The following is a 27,340-nucleotide window of genomic DNA, read 5'->3' as shown; positions in this document are numbered from 1 at the left end:
CAACTACGTCACACAGTCTGACCGACCACTTTTCATGCTTTTCTCTAGGGGTTGGCAAGTACGCACTGGCTTGTACGACTGAGCGTTTTACTTAATCTGCATGTCTTTGGGAGGAAACCGAGGCACCCGGAGGAAACCCACACAGACACGGGGAGAACATGCAAACTCCACACAGAAAGGCCCCTGTCGGCTGTGAGGTTCGAACCCAGAACCCTCTTGCTGTGAGGTTACAGTGATAACCTCTGCACCACCGTGCCACCCCACAATTTCTTCTAAATCTTCCGAACCTTTTTTTGTCTCTTCCTCTGAATCTTCTTCTGACTCCTCGGAATCTTCCTCGGAATCTTCATCTGAATCTTATTTTTAAATCTTGACCGTCTGGATTGTCCTCAATTTTAACCTGTTGTTTTTACCTTTGAATTCTCGTATTTGTTTCCAGAGTATGAAAGGATTTGTATCGTTAATTTCTATTGCTGTTTACGTTCTTGTATTGGTGCATTTTGTATCAGATAGAGGAATTGCACTGGTGTATCCCTGCATTGTTCACTTTTTGCATATCAGCTTCCGACTGCACCACTTCCATGATGCATACTGCCAAGAATCTGTTATCTCGCTGTCTTCGATGAGAGGTTTTTTTCCGTTCATGTGTAGGTCATATAAGCTACTGGATGCCTTAATTTCCTTCGGGATGAACGAAGTATCTGTCTATCTTGAATCTTCTGACGCTTCCTTTGGTACTTTTTGAATCTTCTTCCCCCAAATCTTCTGAATAGTTTTAATCGTCTTCTCAGGCATTCTCTGGTCTACTTCTAAGACCGTTGAATCTTCTTCTCAGTTGTTTTCCGAATCTTCTTTTTCTTCTGAACCTTCAGAGTCTGTTGACTCTCCTTCCCAGTCTTCTTCTTCTTCTTCTTCTTCTTCTTCTTCTTCTTCACCTGCTCACCTACCTCGCCCGAAAGAATACCCCATTTTCCTCTTCGCAGTGAAGAAATCAATAAATAGCCAATTTTTCAAACATTTTCTTGACGTTTTGCTCGACTTTAAAAGCATAAAAAATGTAAAGCTTTTCTCTCTCTCTCTCAAGCCTGTTCTAAATATTTGTTTACATTCCTGCCGACTGTGAATTGAAAAATTAAAATAGTCCAAGAGCGTCTTGTAGAAAACAAGGTGTCTATGCACCTCGGAAAGACAGAATCCTTACTTTTTGGCTCCAAACGTAGACTTAGTACTAACAAGTCTCTGGACGTCACATGTAATGGCCAAAAAATTCCCAGTAAATCCTGTGTCAAATACTTTAGGCGTGGATTTAGACCAGTCTCTTAGTGGTAACCGTATAGCTGACAGTATTATACGTAAGACCAACGCCAAACTCAAGTTTCTATATCGGCAGTCCAGGAACCTCGATAAGGCAATCAAGAAACTTTTAACGTCAGCTCTCATCCAATGTCATTTCAACTACGCCAGCTCCACTTGGTACTCTGGCCTTACCAAGAATGATAAGAATCATCTTCAGGTTACACAAAATAAAATTATTCGCTTCATACTTAGCACTTCCTGCAGGACTCCTTTCGGGTTTCAAACAGGTCAACAAGTTGCCAGTTCATCTCTGAGTCAAACAGTTAAAACTAAATCACATCCATGTTATATGGCAATACTACAAGATATCTCACATCTTGTGTAAGTGTTTGGAATACCCGCTATAATACCAGTTCAGGTCCCATGTCCCTTTTTTGTTCCCTTTTAAGTCATTTGGCCATTCTTCATTTCAGTATACCGCGATCACTGCCTGGAACCAACTACCATGTCAGTTGCAGTCCATAAATGTTTTACATCGTTTTAAATCCAACGTCATGAATTTTTTATTTGATCAATTTTATCAGCATTCACAAAATCCTTTTATTATGCCCTAATTAACCTTTTTAGTTCATCCATCCATCCATCCATCCATCCATTATCCGTAACCGCTTATCCTGTTCTACAGGGTCGCAGGCAAGCTGGAGCCTATCCCAGCTGACTATGGGCGAGAGGCGGGGCACACCCTGGATGAGTCGCCAGGTCATCGCAGGGCTGATACATAGAGACACACAACCATTCACACTCACATTCACACCTACGGTCAATTTAGAGCCACCAATTAGCCTAACCTGCATGTCTTTGGACTCCGGAGCACCTGGAGGAAACCCACACAGAAAGGCCCTCGTCAGCCACTGGACTCAAACCCAGAACCTTCTTGCTGTAAGGCGACAGTGCTAACCACTACACTACACCACCATGCCGCCCTTCTTCTAGTTCATTCCATATTTTATTTTGTATACCTCCTGGACACTTCTTTTGTTTATAGCCCCCTTTGTTGGCACTTGATGTCCTTCGGACACAATGGAAATACGTGTTTAGACTTTATTGTGCTGTCCATGTATTTGAATGTACCATGTATTTTGTACATTCATCTCATTATCTCTAGCCGCTTTATCCTTCTGCAGGGTCACAGGTGAGCTGGAGCCTATCCCAGCTGACTACGGGCGAAAGGCGGGGTACACCCTGGACAAGTCGCCAGGTCATCACAGGGCTGACACATAGACACAGACAACCATTCACACTCACATTCACACCTACGCTCAATTTAGAGTCACCAGTTAACCTAACCTGCATGTCTTTGGACTGTGGGGGAAACCGGAGCACCCGGAGGAAACCCACGCGGACACGGGGAGAACATGCAAACTCCACACAGAAGGGCCCTCGCCGGCCCCGGGGCTCGAACCCAGGACCTTCTTGCTGTGAGGCGACAGCGCTAACCACTACACCACCGTGCCGCCCCGTATTTTGTACATTATTTTACAAAATAAACTCCATCATCATCATCAAAATAATGTTAAAAATCTTAAGACAATGGATGAATTTTAGTGATATCTACGACCCGTCCAGGAGGGATGAGATTACAAAAAATACACATTCATCAAACACAATGAAATATATATATCATCTCATTATCTCTAGCCGCTTTATCCTGTCCTACAGGGTCGCAGGCAAGCTGGGAGCCTATCCCAGCTGGCTACGGGCGAAAGGCGGGGTACACCCTGGACAAGTCGCCAGGTCATCACAGGGCTGACACATAGACACAGACAACCATTCACACTCACATTCACACCTACGCTCAATTTAAAGTCGCCAGTTAACCTAACCTGCATGTCTTTGGACTGTGGGGGAAACCGGAGCACCTGCACACGGACACGGGGACATACATGTCAACCTATACGGAATGTCCGTATTTTATACGGATTTGATTCAATAAACATCGTATACGGGCGTATAAATAAAGTTATACGGATTCTTTAAAAAAACCTTCAATATTTATTTAGAGCTATAATCAATTCCCACGATGATAAAAGAGCGCGTAACATTTACAAACGTACTGTACACCACAGACAGCCAGTAAAGAGTCTTATGAAATCGTGCGTTATCTTGTGGTAGCGAGACTTCATTCCACTTTTGATCATGCGCACACCGCACTGCGAGAATCCCGCCAACCGTGAAGTCATAGATGCTGGCTTCTGCGTAGAATCATACGTCATCCTCGCCCGAGAATAAAGATGCCTCATTCATGTGCTGCGTTTAACTGTACCAACAGGTTTACAGTCCAAACGAGATCACATGGGATTACCTTTCACAGGTAAGACTGGAAAAATACTTTTGGTCATTATAACATAATTTTACGAACAGATTTTCCTGACTTTGTGGCTAATATGAAGTCTCGCCGGGTGGCACGGTGGTGTAGTGGTTAGCGCTGTCGCCTCACAGCAAGAAGGTCCTGGGTTCGAGCCCCGGGGCCGGCGAGGGCCTTTCTGTGTGGAGTTTGCATGTTCTCCCCGTGTCCGCGTGGATTTCCTCCGGGTGCTCCGGTTTCCCCCACAGTCCAAAGACATGCAGGTTAGGTTAACTGGTGACTCTAAATTGAGCGTAGGTGTGAATGTGAGTGTGAATGGTTGTCTGTGTCTATGTGTCAGCCCTGTGATGACCTGGCGACTTGTCCAGGGTGTACCCCGCCTTTCGCCCGTAGTCAGCTGGGATAGGCTCCAGCATGCCTGCGACCCTGTAGAAGGATAAAGCGGCTAGAGATAATGAGATGAGATGAGATGAAGTCTCGCGCATAATAGCCGCTCGGTGAAACCTGTCTCCAAACAACGAAGTATTTCCTTCGTAACTACGCTGATAACACTTTGTGTTTTTGTCAAACATTGGAGCTTTGTATTCATTCTGCAGGTTTATTGTTATTAATATTGAATAAAAAGTAACTGGGATATTATCATTGTTAATTATCATTCAAATTTTAGGTAAATTATTTTAATTTGCATCTTATACGGATTTTGGAGGTTGGTTATACAGGTTTGATTGACCAAAGGTTGACATGTATGCGGGGAGAACATGCAAACTCCGCACAGAAAGGCCCTCGTCAGCCACGGGGCTCGAGCCCAGACCTTCTTGCTGTGAGGCGACAGCGCTAACCACTACACCACCGTGCCGCCATATAAGAGCCTTTCTGTGTGGGTGTCCTCCAGGTGCTCCGGAGTCTAAAGACATGCAGGTTAGGTTAACTGGTGGCTCTAAATTGACCGTAGGTGTGAAAGTGAATGTGAGTGTGAATGGTTGTCTGTGTCTATGTATCAGCCCTGCGATGACCTGCCGGTTCGAGCCCTGTGCCCGGCGAGGGCCTTTCTGTGCAGAGTTTGCATGTTCTCCCCGTGTCCGTGTGGGTTTCTTCCAGTTTCCCCCACAGTCCAAAGACATGCAGGTTAGGTTAACTGGTGACTCTAAATTGAGCGTAGGTGTGAATGTGAGTGTGAATGGTTGTGTGTCTATGTGTCAGCCCTGTGATGACCTGGCGACTTGTCCAGGGTGTACCCCGCCTTTCACCCGTAGTCAGCTGGGATAGGCTCCAGCTCGCCTGTGACCCTGTAGAACAGGATAAAGCGGCTAGAGATAATGAGATGAGATGAGATGAGATGAGGTTTACTAATTACATTTGATGCTTTCTAACATACAACAAATTTGAGATCCATCAGTACAATATTAACATTGGGGGGAATTTAACTCCAATTTTTGCCAACATGCAAAAAAATAAAAATAAAAATACACATTCCCCAAACACAAGGAATATTTTTTTTCAAAATGACGGTCAGTTAAACGGAACTGACGTCAGTCGGACGCCATTGTGACGTCACGGAGGTTTGTTGACATGCCTGGTTTTGTTCAGGAGAGAAAAGAACAGCAGCAGAAAAGCGTCTCCGGTCTTTCTGGTACGAGGCTTTATGAACTGTTTCTTTTTATTATTTTTCAATTTTTTAAATCTATTTTATGATAAGAAACAGTCGTTGGAATAAAACGCATGCTAGCTGAGTTAGCTGTTTACGTCAGCCTGGTTATTGCCAGTGAGGAGCTGTTAGCTCTCTCGGTTAGCATGGGAAGGATGAGTTTATTCCTCAGCTGCTTAGGTTTTTATATTTATAATATTTTAAAGATAAAATCGAAATGTTTAACGTTATTTCGAGTCAAGTATCAGAGCTAAAATGATCTCTGTCTTTTTATTTTAATTTTTTTTTTAAATTCTGATGTTCAAGTCATTGTGTAATGTTTCTAAGATATTGGCTGTGTTTCAAACGACTCCCTATTGGATGTCTAAGTGCACTCCGGAGGCGTGATGGTGCCCGGTATGTCGTGCACTTTCAAGTGGTGGGAAGGGTGATTTGGGATCCAGCCGCTGGTAATGTCACCGTGATCCTATTAACCAGCTGTTTGTTTTCTGCAATAACAGGAAAAACTGCTCGAAGCTGAGTTCATCTTATAAACACGTTTTCTTATGATCGAAAGCAGCATTTTGACACGTATCATAATCAACCAGGATGCTGGAGATCATGACTTTATGTCCTGGTTATTTTTAAACCAGGGTTTTGGTTTTCCTGAGGCTGAAATGATGTGTAATATATATATATATATATATATATATATATATATATATATAGTGATTCCACGCTTATGGGGACATGAACTTATTCACCTAAAAGATAACTTTAATTTTCTGAGATGTAACAAAAACATATTTATATGCCAAAGTCAAGCCTATGAGTTCCAAAATGATGTCTGTTACATTACTTCTGTTACGATTGTCCATCTCGCGTCTGTTACAAATTAATTACAATCTAGCTCTATACCATGTTAATCTTATTGAAAGAATGTGTATGCTTATTCTACTACACATGTTTATTAATTATATTTGCTAAAACATCACCTTCCTATGTTTCAAAAAGTAATTCTACATTGTTAAAATTGAGAATATATATGTCCACAACACTTCTGTTACGTTCTGACTTTGGCATATAAATATGTTTTTATTACATCTCAGAAAATTAAAGTTATCTTTTAACATATCATTCATTAAAGATTACATGTTTTGTGACCTGATGGTAAAAAAAAAAGAAATGGTTTTAGGTGAATTTTTAAAAATAAGTTCATAAGCGTGGAATCACTCATATATTTTAATTTCATCATGTTAATTCGTAATCATAGTTCTGTCTTCTTGTTTTTTTTTTTTTAATTTATTTTTCCTCCCCCCCCTTCCTTCTCTATTAGGATCTGTCATGACTGATTGAACGAACAGGAGAATGTGAAGCACCATGGCTGACTTCGAAACCTACCAGGAGTACCAGAGGATCGAGGATTACGAAGAGGACTCGCCTCCGGGAGAAGAGGATCTGCTGATTCATGTGCCGGAGGGACTCAAAGGTATTGATGTCATCTTGTCAGTATTCATACAAGTTCCATGCACTTCTTCAATCCACTCTGAATGACTCGCAAGTGGTGCAGAGCGATGCGGCGGCACTTTAATGTCTGTCCGGTTCTCTCACCTCCTCATTCAAACAAATCGGCTTTCCAGATCTTCCATAAACACCACCATCAAAGGCTTTTATTTATTTATTTATTTATTTATGACAGACTGGAAAAATCAGTCACATGCCACACAAACACTATATTGTATTTTTTGTGTGCATTTAAAAAAAAAAAATCTGAGTCTTAGTGTTTTTTGTTTTTTTCTAGATTCCTGGCACCATATCAAGAACCTTGACAATTTCTTCACTCGAATATCCTTCCTAAGTTTCTTTGCTTTTGATGTGTTTTTTTTTAAATCTACAAGTGATCAGGTACTATCGAGCATTTAATCCCATCGTGCTTCCTGTCTGACTATTCCTTAACTCAATTTGCATACATTTATCATTTCCATCAGAAGAATGGATTCGCCTGTATGCTCCTATCCGAGTTCTTTGAACTTGTGTAAGTAAACCGTGTCATTATCTATCTAAGGAACGGTTGACGCTATTCAGGACGTGATGTTATTGGGAACTAATCGGACACCTTGAAGAGTATTATTTTCGAATAACAGCACGTCCTGGGGTGTCGTATTCCATGTATACTGAAGCAAAGCAGCTGGAAATACTCCGGAAAACCCATCCGAATTGAGAATTTAACCAAGCTGCGATGCCATCTTGCAACATTCCAGGCAGTTCCTGTTCGTGGTCACGTTCACCACCTTTCTGTTCAACTGCGTGGAGTATGACGTGCTGTTCGCCGACCGAGCCGTGAACCACACCGGGACGGGCGTGAACCCGCTAGACAGGACCAAGGTCACGCTTCCGGATGCCATCTTGTCGCCTGAGCAGTGTGCCGAGAGGTCAGTGTGCTCGACTTTTCTTGTCGGGTTTACAGATTTAGCGCTGACACTGGAGACTCCTTCTTTATAAATAACCATGTCCTTTCTGAAAAGAAAATGTTCACAATTATACGATTTGAGCCCATCTCTCTCTCTCTCTCTCTCTCTCTCTCTCTCTCTCCACCACCACACTGTCAATAAACATGTTTATTGCGACACCGGCAGTCACCGGGCTTGCTATTTCTGTTTCTCAACATGGAACAGATCTGCTTTCGGAGAAGAGCTGTTTATCTGGTGTCCTTTTTTTTTCTGTAATGTAACACATCCACACTCCCTCCCCCTCCACTCCGTCAGTGGCTTCCAGCAGGAGTTTGTGTTCGTATAACCGTCATCATCTTAGACATGAGCACGAGCCAAATGTCATGGTTACAGCGTGGTCTCTGTCCAAGAACAGCGTGTTCCTGGTTGGCCTGAAGTCATCCCTGCCACGCTCACTTGGTTTCAACAAAAACAAACAAAGAGAAGAGCAGTGGAAAGTGAACACACTCTGTATATAAGTCATAAAACATTTGGAAAAGAAAGAACGAACGCCGTCTGCAGTGTCTGTCGGCGCTTTATAACCGTAACGCTGTTCCTTTCACTTGTGAGGTAAAGAAGGACCGCTGACTTTGCGCTTTGCGATTTCTCGCTAACGTTATGTACGTAACCATAAATGGATAAAAAGTCCAATATGTCGTTCTTTAACGAATAAGATCTTTTCGTATCCACTTTGCTTTCCTCTTGCCCTGAAAACGGTCCTTTCAACCACAGAAGACTCGTCTTTTCTCAGCCATCTTGTTTTCAGCTCACGTTAAACAACACTCTGGGGTCTGAGGGTGTTTTCTGGCACTAATGATTTTTGGTCTGCTCTGATTTTTGTCAGTTTCAACCAACTTAATCAGTATTTTCAAATTCATATGACTTTTTTTTTTTTGCATTCAGCACAAGTTCAGTTCCAATAATATCTCTAGTCTGTATGTCATGATTGTACTTTTAGAAAAATAACAGATAAATGATGAAGATGATGTAAAAAGAAGTTTTTTGGAATGTGTGAAAGCATTAGGGGTGTTCACACGGCAACTTTTACTCCGGTGTAGCATCGGGGCTGCCCCGGTAGAGCGTTCACACGGTACAAAGTTATACCGGTGTCGCCCCTGAAAGCTGCTTAAACCGGTGCAAATCTAACCCTGCTCGGGAGGTGGTTTAAGAAATTTACTCCGGAGTAAATGCTAGTTTGCGGGGCAGCACCGATATAAAATGGGACGTCTGAACGCTACAGGGGTAGACTCGCTACGCGTGAGGAGAGTTGATTACATACGGGCATTGCATAATTTGCATCCTGGTATTTTGCGCTTCCAAAATGGCGAATATCAACAACAACAGAACTGCGTGTCTTCCAGTGTTGCCAGATTGGGCGGTTTTAAGTGCATTTTGGCGGATTTGAACATATTTTGGGCTGGAAAACGTCAGCAGTATCTGGCAACACTGGTGTCTTCATCCACGTTGTTTTCCCGGCGCTTGGTGATGCCATGACAACCGGGAAAAGGAAGTACATTTTCACGCATGCGCATATTTCATTTCCGCATTATTACTATCGTATAGCACGGTCGCAAAAACTGCCGTGTGAACGCAAGTGGGGCTGCACCGGTGCTAACACGCTTCTCTCTAGTAAGCAGGTTTGTGACATGTGAACGCTCCACAAAATTTATACCGGTGTAAGATATATCGCAACAAAATACATCGGCGCAGCATCGATGCAAATATGTGCCGTGTGAACTCCCCTATTGTGACAAACCGTTTTGGTCACTTGAGGTGATTCTGTTCAGTCTTAGGAATGGATCAAGCACGAAAACTTAAATCTGCTCCATTGATTTGGACAGTTAACTGGCCATCAAAAAATGATGTCCTATTGTTTTGGGATAAAGGGTTGGCAGTGGGACGGGTATTCAGTGAGAAGGGTAAAAATTTCCATTTCATTCAATGAGAAGAGTGAAAACAACTCACACTGGCCATTCTTAATCCCGTCAGGTCAAGTGATCAAAACGGTTCGTCCCAGTGGGTACGGTCATGTTTTTTCACACTTTCCAACACAGTTCTAAAACTGCTTTTTCCAACAACTTCATTTATCTGTTATTTGACTCTATTCGGTGTGTCTTGAAATTAACTCTTGTACTGTTTTACTCAGTTCAGAGCCACAACCAACTCTGTTACTCTGTAACACAGTTACTCTGTAATTTTGCTCCCAGTCCAACTCCAAATTTTACTCTCTCACCTCAAAATAGAGCGAAGCAAGCGTCGCTTGGCAAAACAAACCTCGCCCAGTCGCACTTCTGATGAATATGAAGGAAGGTATCATGAAAAAAATTAGGTACCCTGTCCATACATAGTTTTCTGATCCCATGTCCATACAGTAAATATAGCATACGGTATATATTTACTCGATGAGGCAGTAGCCACAAAAATGAAGCGTAATCCAAAAATAAACAATTTTAAAATCACAGAAGTAAAATGTATGAAGTGTCTGTACTTTATATTATTCTACTCTTACAGTTTTCAAAACTGAAACCTCCGAACCGAGGCTGACACACACACACGCCGTCACCATGACCCAAACTCTTATTTTCTGGAAACGGCCCGGCGCTAGAGCTCAGTGGAACGCGCTTTCCCTCTGTAGTGAGCATAAACATGTCTGAAAGCGATTTATTTAATCTAGTGAATTGTCTTAGAAGCATTATTTAATCCTAATGAGAATATTTTGTTTTACAAGCGTAGTGTCAAGACTCTAAATATCTGCCAAAAAGATTTCGCTTTTGCCGCACAAAAGCTGTGATAATCAAAAGGTAAATTTTCTCAAAATAAACGCCACTTACTTGATATCGAGTCAGTAGCCTCGGCGAAACACGAGGTGAATTTCGTTTATCTTTTTATCTGCCGATTATCTTCTGTTACTTCGAGGTTATAACGAGGTTTCTCTTATTTTGTTTCTAGTTCTGATTGGTTCCAAAGTTTATCAAGAAATAGAACGGGTAATCGACCTTGATCAGGATAAGTGCTGATTGGTTACAAACGCTGTGTCCGAAATCACTCACTCGTTCACTACGCCCTACTCACTATAGAGGGAATTAGTATGTAGAGGACTATACAGTGAGCTCATTGATTAAATGATAAAAGTTCTTCTTTGCCCCGGCACTGCTTTTCGTGATGCGTTGTGAGATACTTTAAGTGCACTATATAGGGTGTAATAATGCTCACTATACATTCGGACAGCACTACAAAATGGTGACCTGACTATATAGTCCACTATGTAGTGAGTAGGGAGCGATTCGGGACATGAGAACTTTTGCTATTGTTACACTCATTATTACATTCTTACAACATGATGATAAACGCGAGATCAACTGTTCATATCGCGAGATCATGATTCACTGTTCTGGTGATGTGCAGTGTGCGATCGTTACATTCTTACAGCACGATGACATAGTGGCGGGCGCTTCTATATGAGGCATTCGCCACAAAAACCTTGGCCTTGACTGGATGACCCCCAAAATGTTGGAGGTTCTATGTGAGACCAATGCCCATCTATCATTGAACGTTTCATGAAGGTCGGTCCAGCCGTTTTCCCATAATATCGTCGACGAAGAAACAAACCAAGAAACCCCACTGAAAACAATACCCCGCCCCCTGGTGGACTCCGTTCTGGGTGAGGTAATTAACTATTTTGGAGGAAAATACTTTTAACTCGAGAAAACTTGCTCAGTCGTTTTTCCTGTGTATGCACTCCAGCATGCGCATATCAGCCGATCTGCTCATCAGAAATAGAAGAAATATTTACACTTACTCGAGTTGATCTTTGGCTGGATCGAGAAGAAGTTTAAAAAAAAAAAAGTACCGCTCATCTCAGTGTCGCAGTTCTCAAGATTGAGTTGAATCGCTTTCCGGAATCACAAGTTGAATCATGAATTGAATCGTGAAATGAATCGCTGTCCTGAATTGTGAATTGAGTCTTGAATTGAATTGCTATCCAGAATCATGAATTGAATCGCTGTCCTGAATCATGAATTTTATTGCTGTCCTGAATCATGAATTGAATCGCCGTCCTGAATCATGAAATGAATCATGAAATGAATCGCTGTCCTGAATCATAAAATGAATCGCTGTCCTAAATCATGAAATGAATTGCCGTCCTGAATCATGAAATGAATCGCCATCCTGAATCATGAAATGAATCATGAATTGAATCGCCGTCCTGAATCATGAATTGAATCGCCGTCCTGAATCATGAATTGAATCGCCGTCCTGAATCATGAATTGAATCGCCGTCCTGAATCATGAAATGAGTCATGAATTGAATTGTTGTCCTGAGTCATGAATTGAATCATGAAGTGAATCGCCGTCCTGAATCATGAAGTGAATCGCCGTCCTGAATCATGAAGTGAATCGCCGTCCTGAATCATGAAATGAATCGCCGTCCTGAATCATGAAATGAATCGCCGTCCAGAATCATGAATTGAATCGCCGTCCAGAATTATGAACTGAATCGCCGTCCTGAATCATGAAATGAATCGCCATCCTGAATCATGAAATGAATCATGAATTGAATCGCCGTCCTGAATCATGAATTGAATCGCCGTCCTGAATCATGAATTGAATCGCCGTCCTGAATCATGAATTGAATCGCCGTCCTGAATCATGAAATGAGTCATGAATTGAATTGTTGTCCTGAGTCATGAATTGAATCATGAAGTGAATCGCCGTCCTGAATCATGAAGTGAATCGCCGTCCTGAATCATGAAGTGAATCGCCGTCCTGAATCATGAAATGAATCGCCGTCCTGAATCATGAAATGAATCGCCGTCCAGAATCATGAATTGAATCGCCGTCCAGAATTATGAACTGAATCGCCGTCCTGAATCATGAATTGAATCATGAAATGAATCGCCGTCCTGAATCATGAAATGAATCGCCGTCCTGAATCATGAAATGAATCGCCGTCCTGAATCATGAAATGAATCGCCGTCCAGAATCATGAATTGAATCGCCGTCCAGAATTATGAACTGAATCGCCGTCCTGAATCATGAATTGAATCATGAAATGAATCGCCGTCCTGAATCATGAAATGAATCGCCGTCCTGAATCATGAAATGAATCGCCGTCTAGAATCATGAATTGAATCGCCGTCCAGAATCATGAATTGAATCGCCGTCCAGAATTATGAACTGAATCGCCGTCCTGAATCATGAATTGAATCATGAAATGAATCGCCGTCCTGAATCATGAAATGAATCGCCGTCCTGAATCATGAATTGAATCGCCGTCCTGAGTCATGAATTGAATCGTCGTCCTGAGTCATGAATTGAATCGCCGTCCTGAGTCATGAATTGAATCGCCGTCCTGAGTCATGAATTGAATCGCCGTCCTGAGTCATGAATTGAATCGCCGGCCTGAGTCATGAAATGAATCGTGAATTGAATCGCAGTCCTGAGTCATGAATTGAATCGCCGTCCTGAGTCATGAAATGAATCATGAATTGAATCGCCATCCAGAATCATGAATTGAATCGCCGTCCTGAATCATGAATTGAATCGCCGTCCTGAATCATGAAATGAATTGCCGTCCTGAATCATGAAATGAATCGCCGTCCTGAATCGCCGTCCTGAGTCATGAAATGAATCGCCGTCCTGAGTCATGAAATGAATCGCCGTCCTGAGTCATGAAATGAATCGCCGTCCTGAGTCATGAAATGAATCGCCGTCCTGAGTCATGAAATGAATCGCCGTCCTGAGTCATGAAATGAATCGCCGTCCTGAATCATGAAATGAATCATGAATTGAATCGCTATCCTGAATCATGAATTGATTTGCTGTCCTGAATCATGAAAGTAATCGCCATCATGAAATGAATCATGAATTGAGTCGCTGTCCTGAGTCATGAATTGAGTCATGAAATGAATTGCCGTCCTGAATCATGAAATGAATCGCCGTCCTGAATCATGAAATGAGTCATGAAATGAATCGCCGTCCTGAGTCATGAAATGAATCGCCGTCCTGAGTCATGAAATGAATCGCCGTCCTGAGTCATGAAATGAATCGCCGTCCTGAGTCATGAAATGAATCGCCGTCCTGAGTCATGAAATGAATCGCCGTCCTGAGTCATGAAATGAATCATGAATTGAATTGCTGTCCTGAATCATGAATTGAATCGCTATCCTGAATCATGAATTGATTTGCTGTCCTGAATCATGAAATGAGTTATGAATTGAATCGCCGTCCTGAGTCATGAATTGAATCGCCGTCCTGAGTCATAAAATGAATCATGAATTGAATCGCTGTCCTGAATCATGAAAGTAATCGCCATCATGAAATGAATCATGAATTGAGTCGCTGTCCTGAGTCATGAATTGAGTCACTGTCCTGAGTCATGAATTGAATCGCTGTCCTGAGTCATGAATTGAATCGCTGTCCTGAATCGCTGTCCTGAGTCATGAATTGAATCGCCGTCCTGAGTCATGAATTGAATCATGAATTGAATCTCCGTCCTGAATCATGAATTGAATCTCCGTCCTGAGTCATGAATTGAATCATGAATTGAATCGCTGTCCTGAGTCATGAAATGAATCGCTGTCCTGATTCGCTGTCCTGAGTCATCAATTGAATCGCCGTCCTGAGTCATGAAATGAATCGCCGTCCTGAGTCATGAAATGAATCGCCGTCCTGAATCATGAAATGAATCGCCGTCCTGAATCATGAAATGGTTCGCCGTCCTGAATCATGAAATGGTTCGCCGTCCTGAATCATGAAATGGTTCGCCGTCCTGAATCATGAAATGGTTCGCCGTCCTGAATCATGAAATGGTTCATGAATTGATTTGCTGTCCTGAATCATGAAATGAGTCATGAATTGAATCGCTGTCCTGAATCATGAAATGAGTCATGAATTGAATCGCCGTCCTGAGTTATGAATTGAATCGCCGTCCTGAGTCATGAATTGAATCGCCGTCCTGAGTCATGAATTGAATCGCCGTCCTGAGTCATGAATTGAATCGCTGTCCTGAGTCATGAATTGAATCGCTGTCCTGAATCGCTGTCCTGAGTCATGAATTGAATCGCCGTCCTGAGTCATGAATTGAATCATGAATTGAATCTCCGTCCTGAGTCATGAATTGAATCATGAATTGAATCGCTGTCCTGAGTCATGAAATGAATCGCTGTCCTGATTCGCTGTCCTGAGTCATCAATTGAATCGCCGTCCTGAGTCATGAAATGAATCGCTGTCCTGAATCATGAATTGAATCGCTGTCCTGAATCATGAAAGTAATCGCCATCATGAAATGAATCATGAATTGAGTCGCTGTCCTGAGTCATGAATTGAATCGCTGTCCTGAGTCATGAATTGAATCGCTGTCCTGAATCGCTGTCCTGAGTCATGAATTGAATCGCCGTCCTGAGTCATGAATTGAATCATGAATTGAATCGCTGTCCTGAATCATGAATTGAATCTCCGTCCTGAGTCATGAATTGAATCATGAATTGAATCGCTGTCCTGAGTCATGAAATGAATCGCTGTCCTGATTCGCTGTCCTGAGTCATGAAATGAATCGCTGTCCTGAGTCATGAAATGAATCGCTGTCCTGAATCATGAAATGAATCGCTGTCCTGAATCATGAAATGACTCGCCGTCCTGAATCATGAAATGACTCGCCGTCCTGAATCATGAAATGACTCGCCGTCCTGAATCATGAAATGACTCGCCGTCCTGAATCATGAAATGAATCGCCGTCCTGAATCATGAAATGAATCATGAATTGAATTGCTGTCCTGAATCATGAATTGAATCGCTATCCTGAATCATGAATTGATTTGCTGTCCTGAATCATGAAATGAGTCATGAATTGAATCGCCGTCCTGAGTTATGAATTGAATCGCCGTCCTGAGTCATGAATTGAATCGCCGTCCTGAGTCATAAAATGAATCATGAATTGAATCGCTGTCCTGAATCATGAAAGTAATCGCCATCATGAAATGAATCATGAATTGAGTCGCTGTCCTGAGTCATGAATTGAGTCGCTGTCCTGAGTCATGAATTGAATCGCTGTCCTGAGTCATGAATTGAATCGCTGTCCTGAGTCATGAATTGAATTGCCGTCCTGAATCGCCGTCCTGAGTCATGAATTGAATCGCTGTCCTGAATCGCTGTCCTGAGTCATGAATTGAATCGCCGTCCTGAGTCATGAATTGAATCGCTGTCCTGAATCATGAATTGAATCTCCGTCCTGAGTCATGAATTGAATCATGAATTGAATCGCGAATTGAATCGCTGTCCTGAGTCATGAAATGAATCGCTGTCCTGATTCGCTGTCCTGAGTCATGAATTGAATCGCCGTCCTGAGTCATCAATTGAATCGCCGTCCTGAGTCATGAAATGAATCATGAATTGAATCACCCTCCTGAATCATGAATTGAATCGCTGTCCTGAGTCATGAATTGAGTCATGAATTGAATCGCAGTTCTGAATCATGAATTGAATCGCTGCCCTGCATCCTCCAAAGTGCATAAAATCTGCGTGCCATCTCGCAGCAAGTTTTACCTCCGAATAGCTGAAACTTTGTCTGACAGATTTTATCCTGTTTATGGTGGGCGTTCCCACTGTGAAAGAGAAACCAATCGAAACTGCAAGAGTGAAAGTGATTATCCTGCCGTTACCATGTGAACAGTCTTTTATGAATGCGTCATTGCGCGCTCAGCGCTCCGACTCCAGTGTGACTGAGTACGGTGACAAGTTTTATGTTTCTTCTAATTTAGGTAATTTAAGAACTAATAATATTATTTGGCAGTGGGCACATAGGAAAGTGTAAAGTTTCTGTCAATATGTTTATCATGGTTGTAAGATGAAAAATTCGCAAAGATATTTATCTAAATACATGACCTACTCATTCTTAACCTGCCGAGCTTCACCGGCGAAGCTCTCAACCGCGAAGGGTTAAAAAAAAAGGCATTTTTTTCTCCTTTCAGTTTACACCAAAGCATCTCTTTGTCATCTTTTCTTATCCACATTGCTTTTCAGTTTCTTTTGAAATGGTGCTTTCGACCACAGGAGACGTGCCTTTTCGAATCCAAAAAGGACAAATACGAAACCGTGTTTTTGACATCATGGAGCTTTTTCTCAAAAACACTCCCAGATGGCGGATCATCTCGCGATGCACTTTTCTGTGTTAAGCATCTTTATTTTCTGTTGGAGCGCCTCGTAAGGAGTGCAAGAATGTTTGTTTTAAAACAAACAACGAAAATGACGTTGAGGTCATGGGCGAGACACCCAGTGTGCACACTGTTGTTGCCAACGTTGCAATTTTGTCGCTAGATTTAGCAACTATTCAGACTCCTTTTGCTAATTTTTTTTTTTTTGTGACTTCTGCCTCACTGAGGCGAAGCGAGGCAGTAGCCACTTTGTCATCGTGTTGTAAGAATGAGTGTAACGATAGCGAAACTTCGTAACCAATCAGCACTTATCCTGATCAAGTTCAATTACCCGTTCTACTTCTTGATCAACTTCGGAACCGATCAGAACCAGAAATGAAATCAGAGAAACCTTGTTATAACTTCGTAGTATCTGAAAATAATCGGCAGATAAAAAGAGAACTGAAATTCACCTCATGGTTCGCCGAGGCTAATGATTTGATATCAAGTAAGTGGCGTTAATTTATTTTAAGAAAATTGACCTTTTGATGATCACAGCTTTTGTTTGGTCCTTCTGAAAGGTCAAATGAAAGGTTTTGTAACTTTTTTTTTTTTTTTAGCTTTTTGACAGATATATCAAGAAGCCGATATCAAACTCCTGCTATTTGCTTTAAATTTTTTTTTATTTAAAAATTTTTTTTTTTATTTGAGTCTTTACACTACACTTGTGAAACAAACTGTGCTCATTCATACTAAATAATGCTTCGAAGACAATTCATGAGCAAGTGCTTTCTCACTGTTTTGAAAATAGATTTAGTTTACAGCACTGTATTTTGAACAAAACGCAGTAAAGAAAATTGTTAACGAAAATACTACAAGCCCTGATGCTGCTCACAGCTTGGTGACGCTTGCAAGAGACGAGGCGAGTATCACTGATAACGTCTGCATATGCGATATTTACTGTATGGACATGGGATCGGAAAACAATTTTATTTCTAAGCAGTAGCCGCATGGACCCAAAGGTATGGAATCAATTTTGTGCCAAAATGTTCATACAATACTTTTGAAATATCAAACAAAAACGATAAATCAAAATTAAAAAAAAAAAAATTTAGGCAAACAAATTGTTCGTGTAATCGTGCAAAATATCAGTCTATTACTCTTCAGAAACCTTTTATTTTTGTTCCGCGTCTTTCTCAGTTTTATTTGGCGTAATGTATTTTGGTTGCGATTCCAGCTTTCTCGTTTGCGCTCCCTGACTTTTTGCTTGCAGTTTTGGCACAAACTTCACGTGTGGGTGGGCTGTCCAGGAATGCATTCCCATTGGCTAACTTGTGTTTGACTGACAGCTACGCTCAGCCATCAGTGGCGACTATGATATTGAAGTTACACTTTGTTGAATTAATTCAATATCATAGTCGCCACTGAAGTCCACTCGATCCTTGTTTACCGTCAATGGATCGGTCACTCGTCAAACAGTCCGCCAGAATCCGAGTAGGAAATGGCTGAGCGTAGCTGTCAGTCAAACACAAGTTAGCCAATGGGAATGCATTCCTGGACAGCCCACCCACACGTGAAGTTTGTGCCAAAACTGCAAGCAAAAAGTCAGGGAGCGCAAACGAGAAAGCTGGAATCGCAACCAAAATAAATTACGTCGAACAAAACTGAGACAGACGCGGAACAAAAATAAAAGGTTTCTGAAGAGTAATAGACTGATATTTTGCACGATTACACGAATAATTTGTTTGCCAGTCTAAAAAGAATTGACTTTTTTTGAAATTTTTTTTTTTTGAATTTTGATTTATCGTTTTTGTTTGATATTTCAAAAGTATTGTATGAACATTTTGGCACAAAATTGATTCCATACAAAGGGTACCTATTTTTATTTATTTATTTATTTTTTCAAAAAAGCAACTCGCGACAAATTTCGCAACGTTTTTGGCAAACCTTCGCACCTTTCCTTTGAAAAGTCTCTCCATAAATCACCAGTTTTTTTTTTTTTTGTATCCATAGCATTAAAAGGTTTAGCCACTAGGGGGCAGATTAGGCCAAATCATCCCTGACTGAAAACAGAACATCCTGCTTGTGGTTTGTTGCCCAGACAGCCAGAGCCAGATTAGACGGAATGCAAATATATGATGTGATGTCACCAATATGCTAATTAGCTTATGACATCACCTAATGACGTTTTAGCTTCTTTCCTTTGGCGCCACTGGTGCAGACCTCGCTGACGGTATCGTTTCCGTGTTTTCATTGTTGATGGGAAACGGATTGAAAAATGATAGAAAATGGCACCACACACACACACACACACACACACACACACACACACACACACACACACGGTGTATCTTTTTTTTCCTCTTATTGTCGAAGGCTTTTTTAAATTTAATCTATTCAGATTTTATGATTTGTTTGGATGAACACACAATATTTTATAAGTGTGTGACTTCTTACACACACGCACGCGCGCACACACACTTGGCAGCCTCTGGTGACAAAATAAAATGAGAATTACTGCTGCATAACAATTGTAATGTCTTCTGTGACAAAGTGTCCCACGGTTTATAGTTCATTATACTTTTTTTTTTTTTAACATCGCCAAATGTTTACTGCAAGCACCGGCGTAAAAATACCCGGGACGATAAATCCGGCTGCTGTTGCGTCTTCTGAAAACCGACAGCTGTAGAACGTGTGACGAATTCGATGGTTATTCGAAATAGATGAGAATGCACTCAAACATCTGGATGTGTCCTGTTCAGGATTCAAGGCAACAGCTGGATCATCTTTCTCCTCATCATGGCAGCCATCTTCTGGATCTATCGACTCGGGAAGGTGATCTGCAACGTGCTCAGTTACTGGGAGATCCGCCAGTTTTATATCAAAGCCCTGAAGATCAGTATGGTGAGTAGAGTCGGATGTTGTACGCAATATGTTGCCGATATCGGCCTGAACTCCAGCGAGGTTAAAACTGCAGAAGTAATTCAGACCATTCTTACGATCTAGTTGTGACGCGAATGAAAAACGTGCTCGGGTGATTCTGGGGTAACTTGGTGATTTTTGTGATGAACGGCAGGACGAGCTGTGCAACTTCAGCTGGCAGGAGGTGCAGGCGCGCCTGATCAGGCTGCAGCGCGAGCAGCAGATGTGCATCCACAAGAAGGAGCTGACCGAGCTGGACATCTACCACCGCATCCTGCGCTTCAAGAACTACACCGTAGCCATGATCAACAAATCTCTGCTGCCCGTGCACCTGCGCGTGCCCTTCCTCGGCGACGTGGTCTTTCTCACGCAGGGCCTCAAGTACAACTTTGAGCTGATCCTGTTTTGGGGGCCGTGTTCGCCCTTTCAGAACAAATGGAGCCTGCATCCGAAGTACAAGCGAGCGAGCGAGCGCCTGGAGCTCGCACGTCAGCTGAGCCGCACCATCTTGCTGGCGGGCGTGGCCAACTTGCTGCTGTGTCCGCTCGTGCTGGTGTGGCAGGCGCTGTACGCCTTCTTCAGCTACGCCGAGGCTATCAAGCGCGAACCGGGCAGTCTCGGCACGCGCCGCTGGTCGCTCTACGGACGTCTGTATCTACGCCACTTCAACGAGCTGGACCACGAGCTGCGCGAGCGCCTCGGCCGCGCCTATCGTCCCGCCGCCAAATACATGAACGCCTTCAACTCGCCTCTGCTCGCTGTACTGGCCCGGAGCGCAGCCTTCTTCGCTGGCTCGCTGCTCGCTGTACTCGTCGCACTAACCGTCTATGACGAAGACGTCCTCGCTGTCCAGCATGTCCTCACTGCCGGGACGGCCCTTGGTATCATCATCACCATTGCCAGGTATGACTATCCTCGATTTAACAGTTATTCCACGAAATCAAGTCGGACATGAGCTGATCGCCGAGATTGAGTGGAATAATTGTTTTATTCTATCCACTTTCACTTTTTTTTTTTTTCAAATTCGATAAATAAAAATTTTATACAAAACGTCCGACAAAATCGTTTCCACTTAGGAGCAATTTGTGAAAAATGTGATTATGATAATTCTTGAAAAATAAATATACGTTCTCATGCACCGCCATTTGGTTTTTCTCTACTCAGGGCTCGACGTTAACGGTTGTCCGCTTGTCCGGGACAAGTGATACTTAATGTCGGACAAGTTCATTGTCTCGGTTATTTGTCCGATCGGACAAGTGGCAAAATATTCGGGTTACATATCAAATTTATTGGCAGCACGGTGGTGTAGTGGTTAGCGCTGTCGCCTCACAGCAAGAAGGTCCAGGTTCGAGCCCCGGGGCCGGCGAGGGCCTTTCTGTGCGGAATTTGCATGTTCTCCCCGTGTCCACGTGGGTTTCCTCCGGGTGCTCCGGTTTCCCCCACAGTCCAAATACATGCAGGTTAGGTTAACTGGTGACTCTAAATTGAGCGTAGGTGTGAATGTGAGTGTGAATGGTTGTCTGTGTCTATGTGTCAGCCCTGTGATGACCTGGCGACTTGTCCAGGGTGTACCCCGCCTTTCGCCCGTAGTCAGCTGGGATAGGCTCCAGCTTGCCTGCGACCCTGTAGAAGGATAAAGCGGCTAGAGAGAATGAGATGAGATATTTTATCAGTTTATTCACATGATTTCCGAAGCATCTCACTTGCCATATTGTTTTGATGAGTCGCCAGATGTTTCTATTCGGAAAGAGCGAGGTGCGCATGCGCAATATTCCACTTGCGAAACCGGCCAATACCGCTTTGTGCATTTGAGCTGAAAAGTAAACGGTCGTTTATGATTGGTTTTAATCGTGTCATACACGTGGATTTGTTGACATTTCTGTTGGCGGGAACTGTATATTTACGTTGAGTGTGTGGTAATTTCCAAATCTTTGAATTGTTGTTGACGGTGTTCATTATATAGCCGGGAATGCGCGCCTGCATGCGTGTGGATTGACTGGGAGTGCGGTAGGAGTGAGGAAAGTTATCTAGGAAATACCAAGCTGTCAAATGGCTGCTAATTAGGTTACCGGCTGTATTAATTAACTAATTAGTAATGGGAGTTTAGGGATTTGAAACACAGGGCTCTATAATTTTAGATATAATTATGGATTATTTGAAATTATCTTTTTTTGACCATTAAATACCATACAGGAGCCGCACTGAATAATTAGGCAACAATTAATCAGTGGAGGATGGATATATATATATATATATATATATATATATATATATATATATATATATATATATATATTCAAAATTAATAATTTAAAAATGAAAATGTATATAATTTTAATTTTCTGGTTTTCAATTTCTCATAAATAAATTAATGATTGATGGAGCAGAACTCAAGGGTTGATAGATGAAGATGAATAGAAATTTTATTTGTATCCATTCATCTGTGAGTCAATAGAGGTGTGGAGGTTTTCATAACAAGATATATTATCTTCTCATCTCATTCTCTCTAGCCGCTTTATCCTGTTCTACAGGGTCGCAGGCGAGCTGGAGCCTATCCCAGCTGACTATGGGCGAAAGGCGGGGTACACCCTGGACAAGTCGCCAGGTCATCACAGGGCTGACACATAGACACAGACAACCATTCACACTCACATTCACACCTACGCTCAATTTAGAGTCACCAGTTAACCTAACCTGCATGTCTTTGGACTGTGGGGGAAACCGGAGCACCCAGAGGAAACCCACGCGGACACGGGGAGAACATGCAAACTCCACACAGAAAGGCCCTCGCCGGCCACGGGGCTCGAACCCGGACCTTCTTGCTGTGAGGCGACAGCGCTAACCACTGCACCACCGTGCCGCCCCAGAGGGCAATATATAGAGTAAATATAACAATAAAACACACATTAACGAACCTTATTCAAGACTTACAAAAGTTTTTTTGTTCTAAGGTTGGAAAGTTATAGTGTTTTGAAAGTAGCCTGAGCAAACTATTTCCGCAGTTTGAACAGCCCGCCATGATATTAATTTTATCCAATCAGAATGCACGTTCATTTTCTCTGACGTATGTATGTGCCCAGTTGTGTTGGCTCATTGAGGTTGGGAATAGCACGTGTGAAATACCTGTTTCTGCCTCTTGCGACGATTTCGCAAGTCCACGGGTGGCGCCTCTCTCATTGCAGCAAATAAATTCTGCTGGACTCGTGAGCAACTCCACGTTACGTTTTCCGCACGAGCACCACGCCGTGTCACCTGCACGCAGACGCTCTGCCCCACGCTCAGCATCGGTCTCATCCTCGCCGTCATCCGAGCTTTCTTCTCTTATTTCATCCCCGGAGTCGAGAGTACCTCTCCTAGCTATTTTAAGTTCGTTTCTTAAGACAAGGATTTTTTAAGATGTTACCTTGTTGACAGTTTCGGCGAGAATCTTCCGCCTTCTTCAAAACGGTCACCAGATGTGTCCTGGGGGAGCGACCTGACAGCAGGAGGCGTGAACTACCTGTCAAATTGGGCGGGACGTTCACGCCTCCATAGCGTAACATCAGCTGATAAGGCACGTCACCACTCGACATCTGGTGACTGTTTTGAAGAAGGCGGAAGATTCTCGCCGAAACTGTCAACAAGGGAACATCTTAAAAAATCCTTGTCTTAAGAAACGAACTTAAAATAGCTTTAATAGTTAGACATAATGAACTTCCACTACATAGTACCTCTCCTAGGTTCAAACTGGTACCCTTGTAAGCCATAGCCTGCTTGCAGTGTGTCTTGCGGGATCTCTTCGTACGATTCGACAGAGCTGTCGCTTTCACTTGATGCGCCTGACGCCATGATTACACGCTTCTCTCCTCTATTTCGGAGAGTTCCGCTAGTGCAGTGGGTAGCGCTGACGTCACGGTCTTTTAAAAATGGCGACTCTTGTGCGGTTTAGCGTATAAAGTATTATATTTACAATTACCAAGATATATTTCGTTGTTTTCTAGTATATAAATTTGATAGAATACTTAAGAATACGTTACTTTGTCACATCAGCAACTGTATATATTATATTTGGTACCCCTTTAAGTTCCCGGAAAAGGTAGCCACAACAACGCTAAGACCAGATCTAGTCCTGACCCCAGAAACCATCAAACAGGTGGTCCTCTTGGAGCTTACTGTCCCGTGGGAGGAGCGCATTGAGGAAGCTAATGAGAGGAAGAGAGCCAAGTATGCTCAACTAGTGGAGGAGTGCCGCCGCAATGGGTGGGGGACAAGATGTGAACCCATTGAGGTTGGATGTAGAGGGTTTGCAGGCCAGTCCCTTCGTAGGGCTTATAACATGCTGGGCATCACAGGGGCAAGGAGGCAAAGGGCCATAAAGGAAGCCACTGAGGCAGCTGAAGTTGCCTCACGGTGGCTGTGGATCAAAAGAGGAGATCCGTGGGCAGGGTAGCGCTACCTGGACACAAGCTGGGGCTTGATCACCCCTGGCTGGGTCGCCTGGGTGAGTATGATGTTTGAAAGACCCGAAACCCTCGAAGACCCCAGGTAACATCACTGAAGATGTGTCCAGGTTGCATCACTTGCTGATGTGTTAGGCCATCCTTAAAAAAAATCCGTTTCCTGTCCACCGGGTGAGCAAAAAAATTTTCAGTTGGGAGGGAGGGATTTTTTTTTTTTATATATATGGATGGATAAGAAATCGCAAGTCTGTTTGCTTTTTCTTTCAGTCCTTTTTTATTACAAAAGCAGACACATTTAATAAAATATGACAGTTTAATCAACTGAAACTTGTACAAAAACTTGAAGTTAGCATTTTAAATGCTGACTGTAACATTTGCAAAACTTTTAAAAAGGTACTTAAAATGTCCGACACACGGACTTTTTGTAGTTCTAAATCGAGCGTTAGGCCTAGTTCGGATGAAATTACACTATTAAAATGATCACTGAATGATTTGTTTTTCTGAATCTTTACTATTTCGTTGTTCGCTAGAATACCATTTTGCGATTTCACACTTAAGCAAATGTTTAAAAACTCCGGATCTCCTTCCTTCATGGTGACTGACATTTTTTTGTGCCGCATGGCGCATGCGCAGAGCTGATTCGATTCTATATTCTGCGCGGAATGCAGGGCTTTCCACAAGCGCCGGCTGCCGGACATACAGCCGACTACTTTAATGACTTATTTTTGTAGCCCACAGGCTCTAAATATTAATTTTCGATTTTAATAAAATTAAATGTTTATCTCACGGACTGACAATAATGTCAAACTGAACCGCACTCGTTTAAGTTGTGATTCGCGCTGTTTGTACCAATAATGACCACAAATTTCCTGTAGACTTCGTTGATCAAGGGAGAGTAACTCATCCGCGGCCCTGACATGCGGTGTGTGTGCGCGCGCACTCGGCGGAGGCAGTAGTGTGTTGGAGGGGACAGAAGCAGAGATAACGCTTATTTTGTCTCCGGTAAACCAGTCTTCTCTCGTTCAGTTACGTGCTGGCATCAAAAGACACCGCTGGTTGTAAATGAACCCAAACTGAGTGGTTGGAGTGTATTTTCATACACAAATGGAGAAATGTTGGCTGAGTGTGTAATTGTGTCGCCCCACTGCAGACCGTTGTCGTTGTTAATTCATAGCATGCTCAGCTGCGTGAATGTGTCATGCACCGAAAATAAGAGATTTACAAGCCAGGAACGCCTCATGATGCAATACGCAAGAAAAGAAAGAAGATTTACTGCCATTTTACTTTGTATTTGAGTAAAGTGAATGAATAAATGGTCTGTGGAAAATGCATTTAATCCTGGGAACTGCGTGCACAGGAGTTTATTTTGTGTTTACTCCCCCCCGGCTACTTATTTGTCATGGCTGGCTAGTATGAGCCTTAGTGGAAAGCCCTGGGAATGCGGAAATGTCAAGTTCGATTTTAGATTTACGAACCGGAAAAAAATGTCGAAAAACCGGCGTTAAAAAAAATTTTCAACCGCACAAACGGCACTCACCCGGCCGGTGGACCGGAAACAGAACATTTTTTAATAATGGCCTTATAAGATAAGTGATTTACAGTATTAATCAGTCAATTTTGTTATCAGTTGTTTTTATTTGTAGCATTGTTGTTATTTGTTTCTCTTGTCCAAACTAGTGATATCTCATCAAGTTGTGACTTTGTGATATTTGTTACTGAACTGCAGAGTACTGATCTGTGTGTATATATAACGGTTAGTGTTAGGGCTGCGTACCTAAACGTAACATCAGGTACAGGTACCGGTACAGAGGTTGAGGTACAGGGTCCGGACCTGTACCTGTACCTGAACAGTTTGACAAATTCTTCTGAACTTCTTCAATAATGACAGAAACATTAATAAACTGTTGACAACTTGTCAGTATCTTTATTCAAAGAAAACCGAACATAATGAGGTTTCCTACCTCACTTCTCAGTCACCCTATAGTTAACTTGGGACAAAAAGTCGTAAGTTGTCTCACAGCGAGAAGTGACTACACTAGAGTACTACAGACTACGCGCAGTCCGCGGCCTTTAACTTAAGCGGCAAAATTACACAAAGCAACAAAGGCTGCCAATGCCGGCAAAGGAAAAATGGCTGACCTGCTTTTGAGTCTTTTTGACCAATCAGAATGCTGGATCAGCCAAGCTCTCGCAATGTCTCGTGAGACTGTGGCGAGAGGATCTCAAATCAAAGATGGCTCCGATTTCAAGTTTCAGTGCGGCATTTTACGTCTTTTCCAGTGCGAAATTTTCGTCTTTGTGGTAGGATTTACGCATCTTCAGTCACAAAATAAGCAGATACTTGGTGTAAATTTATATCGGTACAGTACCGGTACGTCATGATCCGGTATTTTGGATCTGTACAGTCTGTTTTACTATATTTTTGAACTTTTGCCTCAGTATATCAAGTATTGATTACAACCCCGATTCCAAAAAAGTTGGGACAAAGTACAAATTGTAAATTAAAACAGAATACAATAATTTACAAATCTCAAAAACTGATATTGTATTCACAATAGAACATAGACAACATATCAAATGTCGAAAGTGAGACATTTTGAAATTTCATGCCAAATATTGGCTCATTTGAAATTTCATGACAGCAACACATCTCAAAAAAGTTGGGACAGGGGCAATAAGAGGCTGGAAAAGTTAAAAGGTACAAAAAAGGAACAGCTGGAGGACCAAATTGCAACTCATTAGGTCAATTGGCAATAGGTCATTAACATGACTGGGTATAAAAAGAGCATCTTGGAGTGGCAGCGGCTCTCAGAAGTAAAGATGGGAAGAGGATCACCAATCCCCCTGATTCTGCGCTGACAAATAGTGGAGCAATATCAGAAAGGAGTTCGACAGTGTAAAATTGCAAAGAGTTTGAACATATCATCATCTACAGTGCATAATATCATCAAAAGATTCAGAGAATCTGGAAGAATCTCTGTGCGTAAGGGTCAAGGCCGGAAAACCATACTGGGTGCCCGTGATCTTCGGGCCCTTAGACGGCACTGCATCACATACAGGCATGCTTCTGTATT

At 42.5% G+C, this 27,340-nt stretch overlaps 1 protein-coding gene across 1 annotated transcript in view; it reads left to right on the top strand.

Moving 5' to 3' along the window:
• Positions 1–5,205: 5,205 nt before the first annotated feature.
• atg9b (autophagy related 9B) overlaps positions 5,206–27,340 on the top strand; it is a 49,657-nt gene continuing 27,522 nt past the window's right edge. Inside the window, exons 1-7 of the mRNA XM_060921060.1 lie at positions 5,206–5,291; positions 6,622–6,774; positions 7,087–7,132; positions 7,258–7,320; positions 7,547–7,717; positions 19,668–19,809; positions 19,982–20,730. Of these exons, the coding sequence (XP_060777043.1) occupies positions 6,666–6,774; positions 7,087–7,132; positions 7,258–7,320; positions 7,547–7,717; positions 19,668–19,809; positions 19,982–20,730 (1,280 nt within the window). The 5' untranslated portion in view covers positions 5,206–5,291; positions 6,622–6,665. The remainder of the gene's footprint in view (positions 5,292–6,621; positions 6,775–7,086; positions 7,133–7,257; positions 7,321–7,546; positions 7,718–19,667; positions 19,810–19,981; positions 20,731–27,340) is intronic.

The sequence above is a fragment of the Neoarius graeffei genome, chromosome 5 (assembly GCF_027579695.1).
Source record: "Neoarius graeffei isolate fNeoGra1 chromosome 5, fNeoGra1.pri, whole genome shotgun sequence".
Taxonomy (NCBI): domain Eukaryota; kingdom Metazoa; phylum Chordata; class Actinopteri; order Siluriformes; family Ariidae; genus Neoarius; species Neoarius graeffei.
The sequence above is the reverse complement of the archived record's forward strand: the minus strand, read 5'-3'. Positions and strand labels throughout refer to the sequence as shown.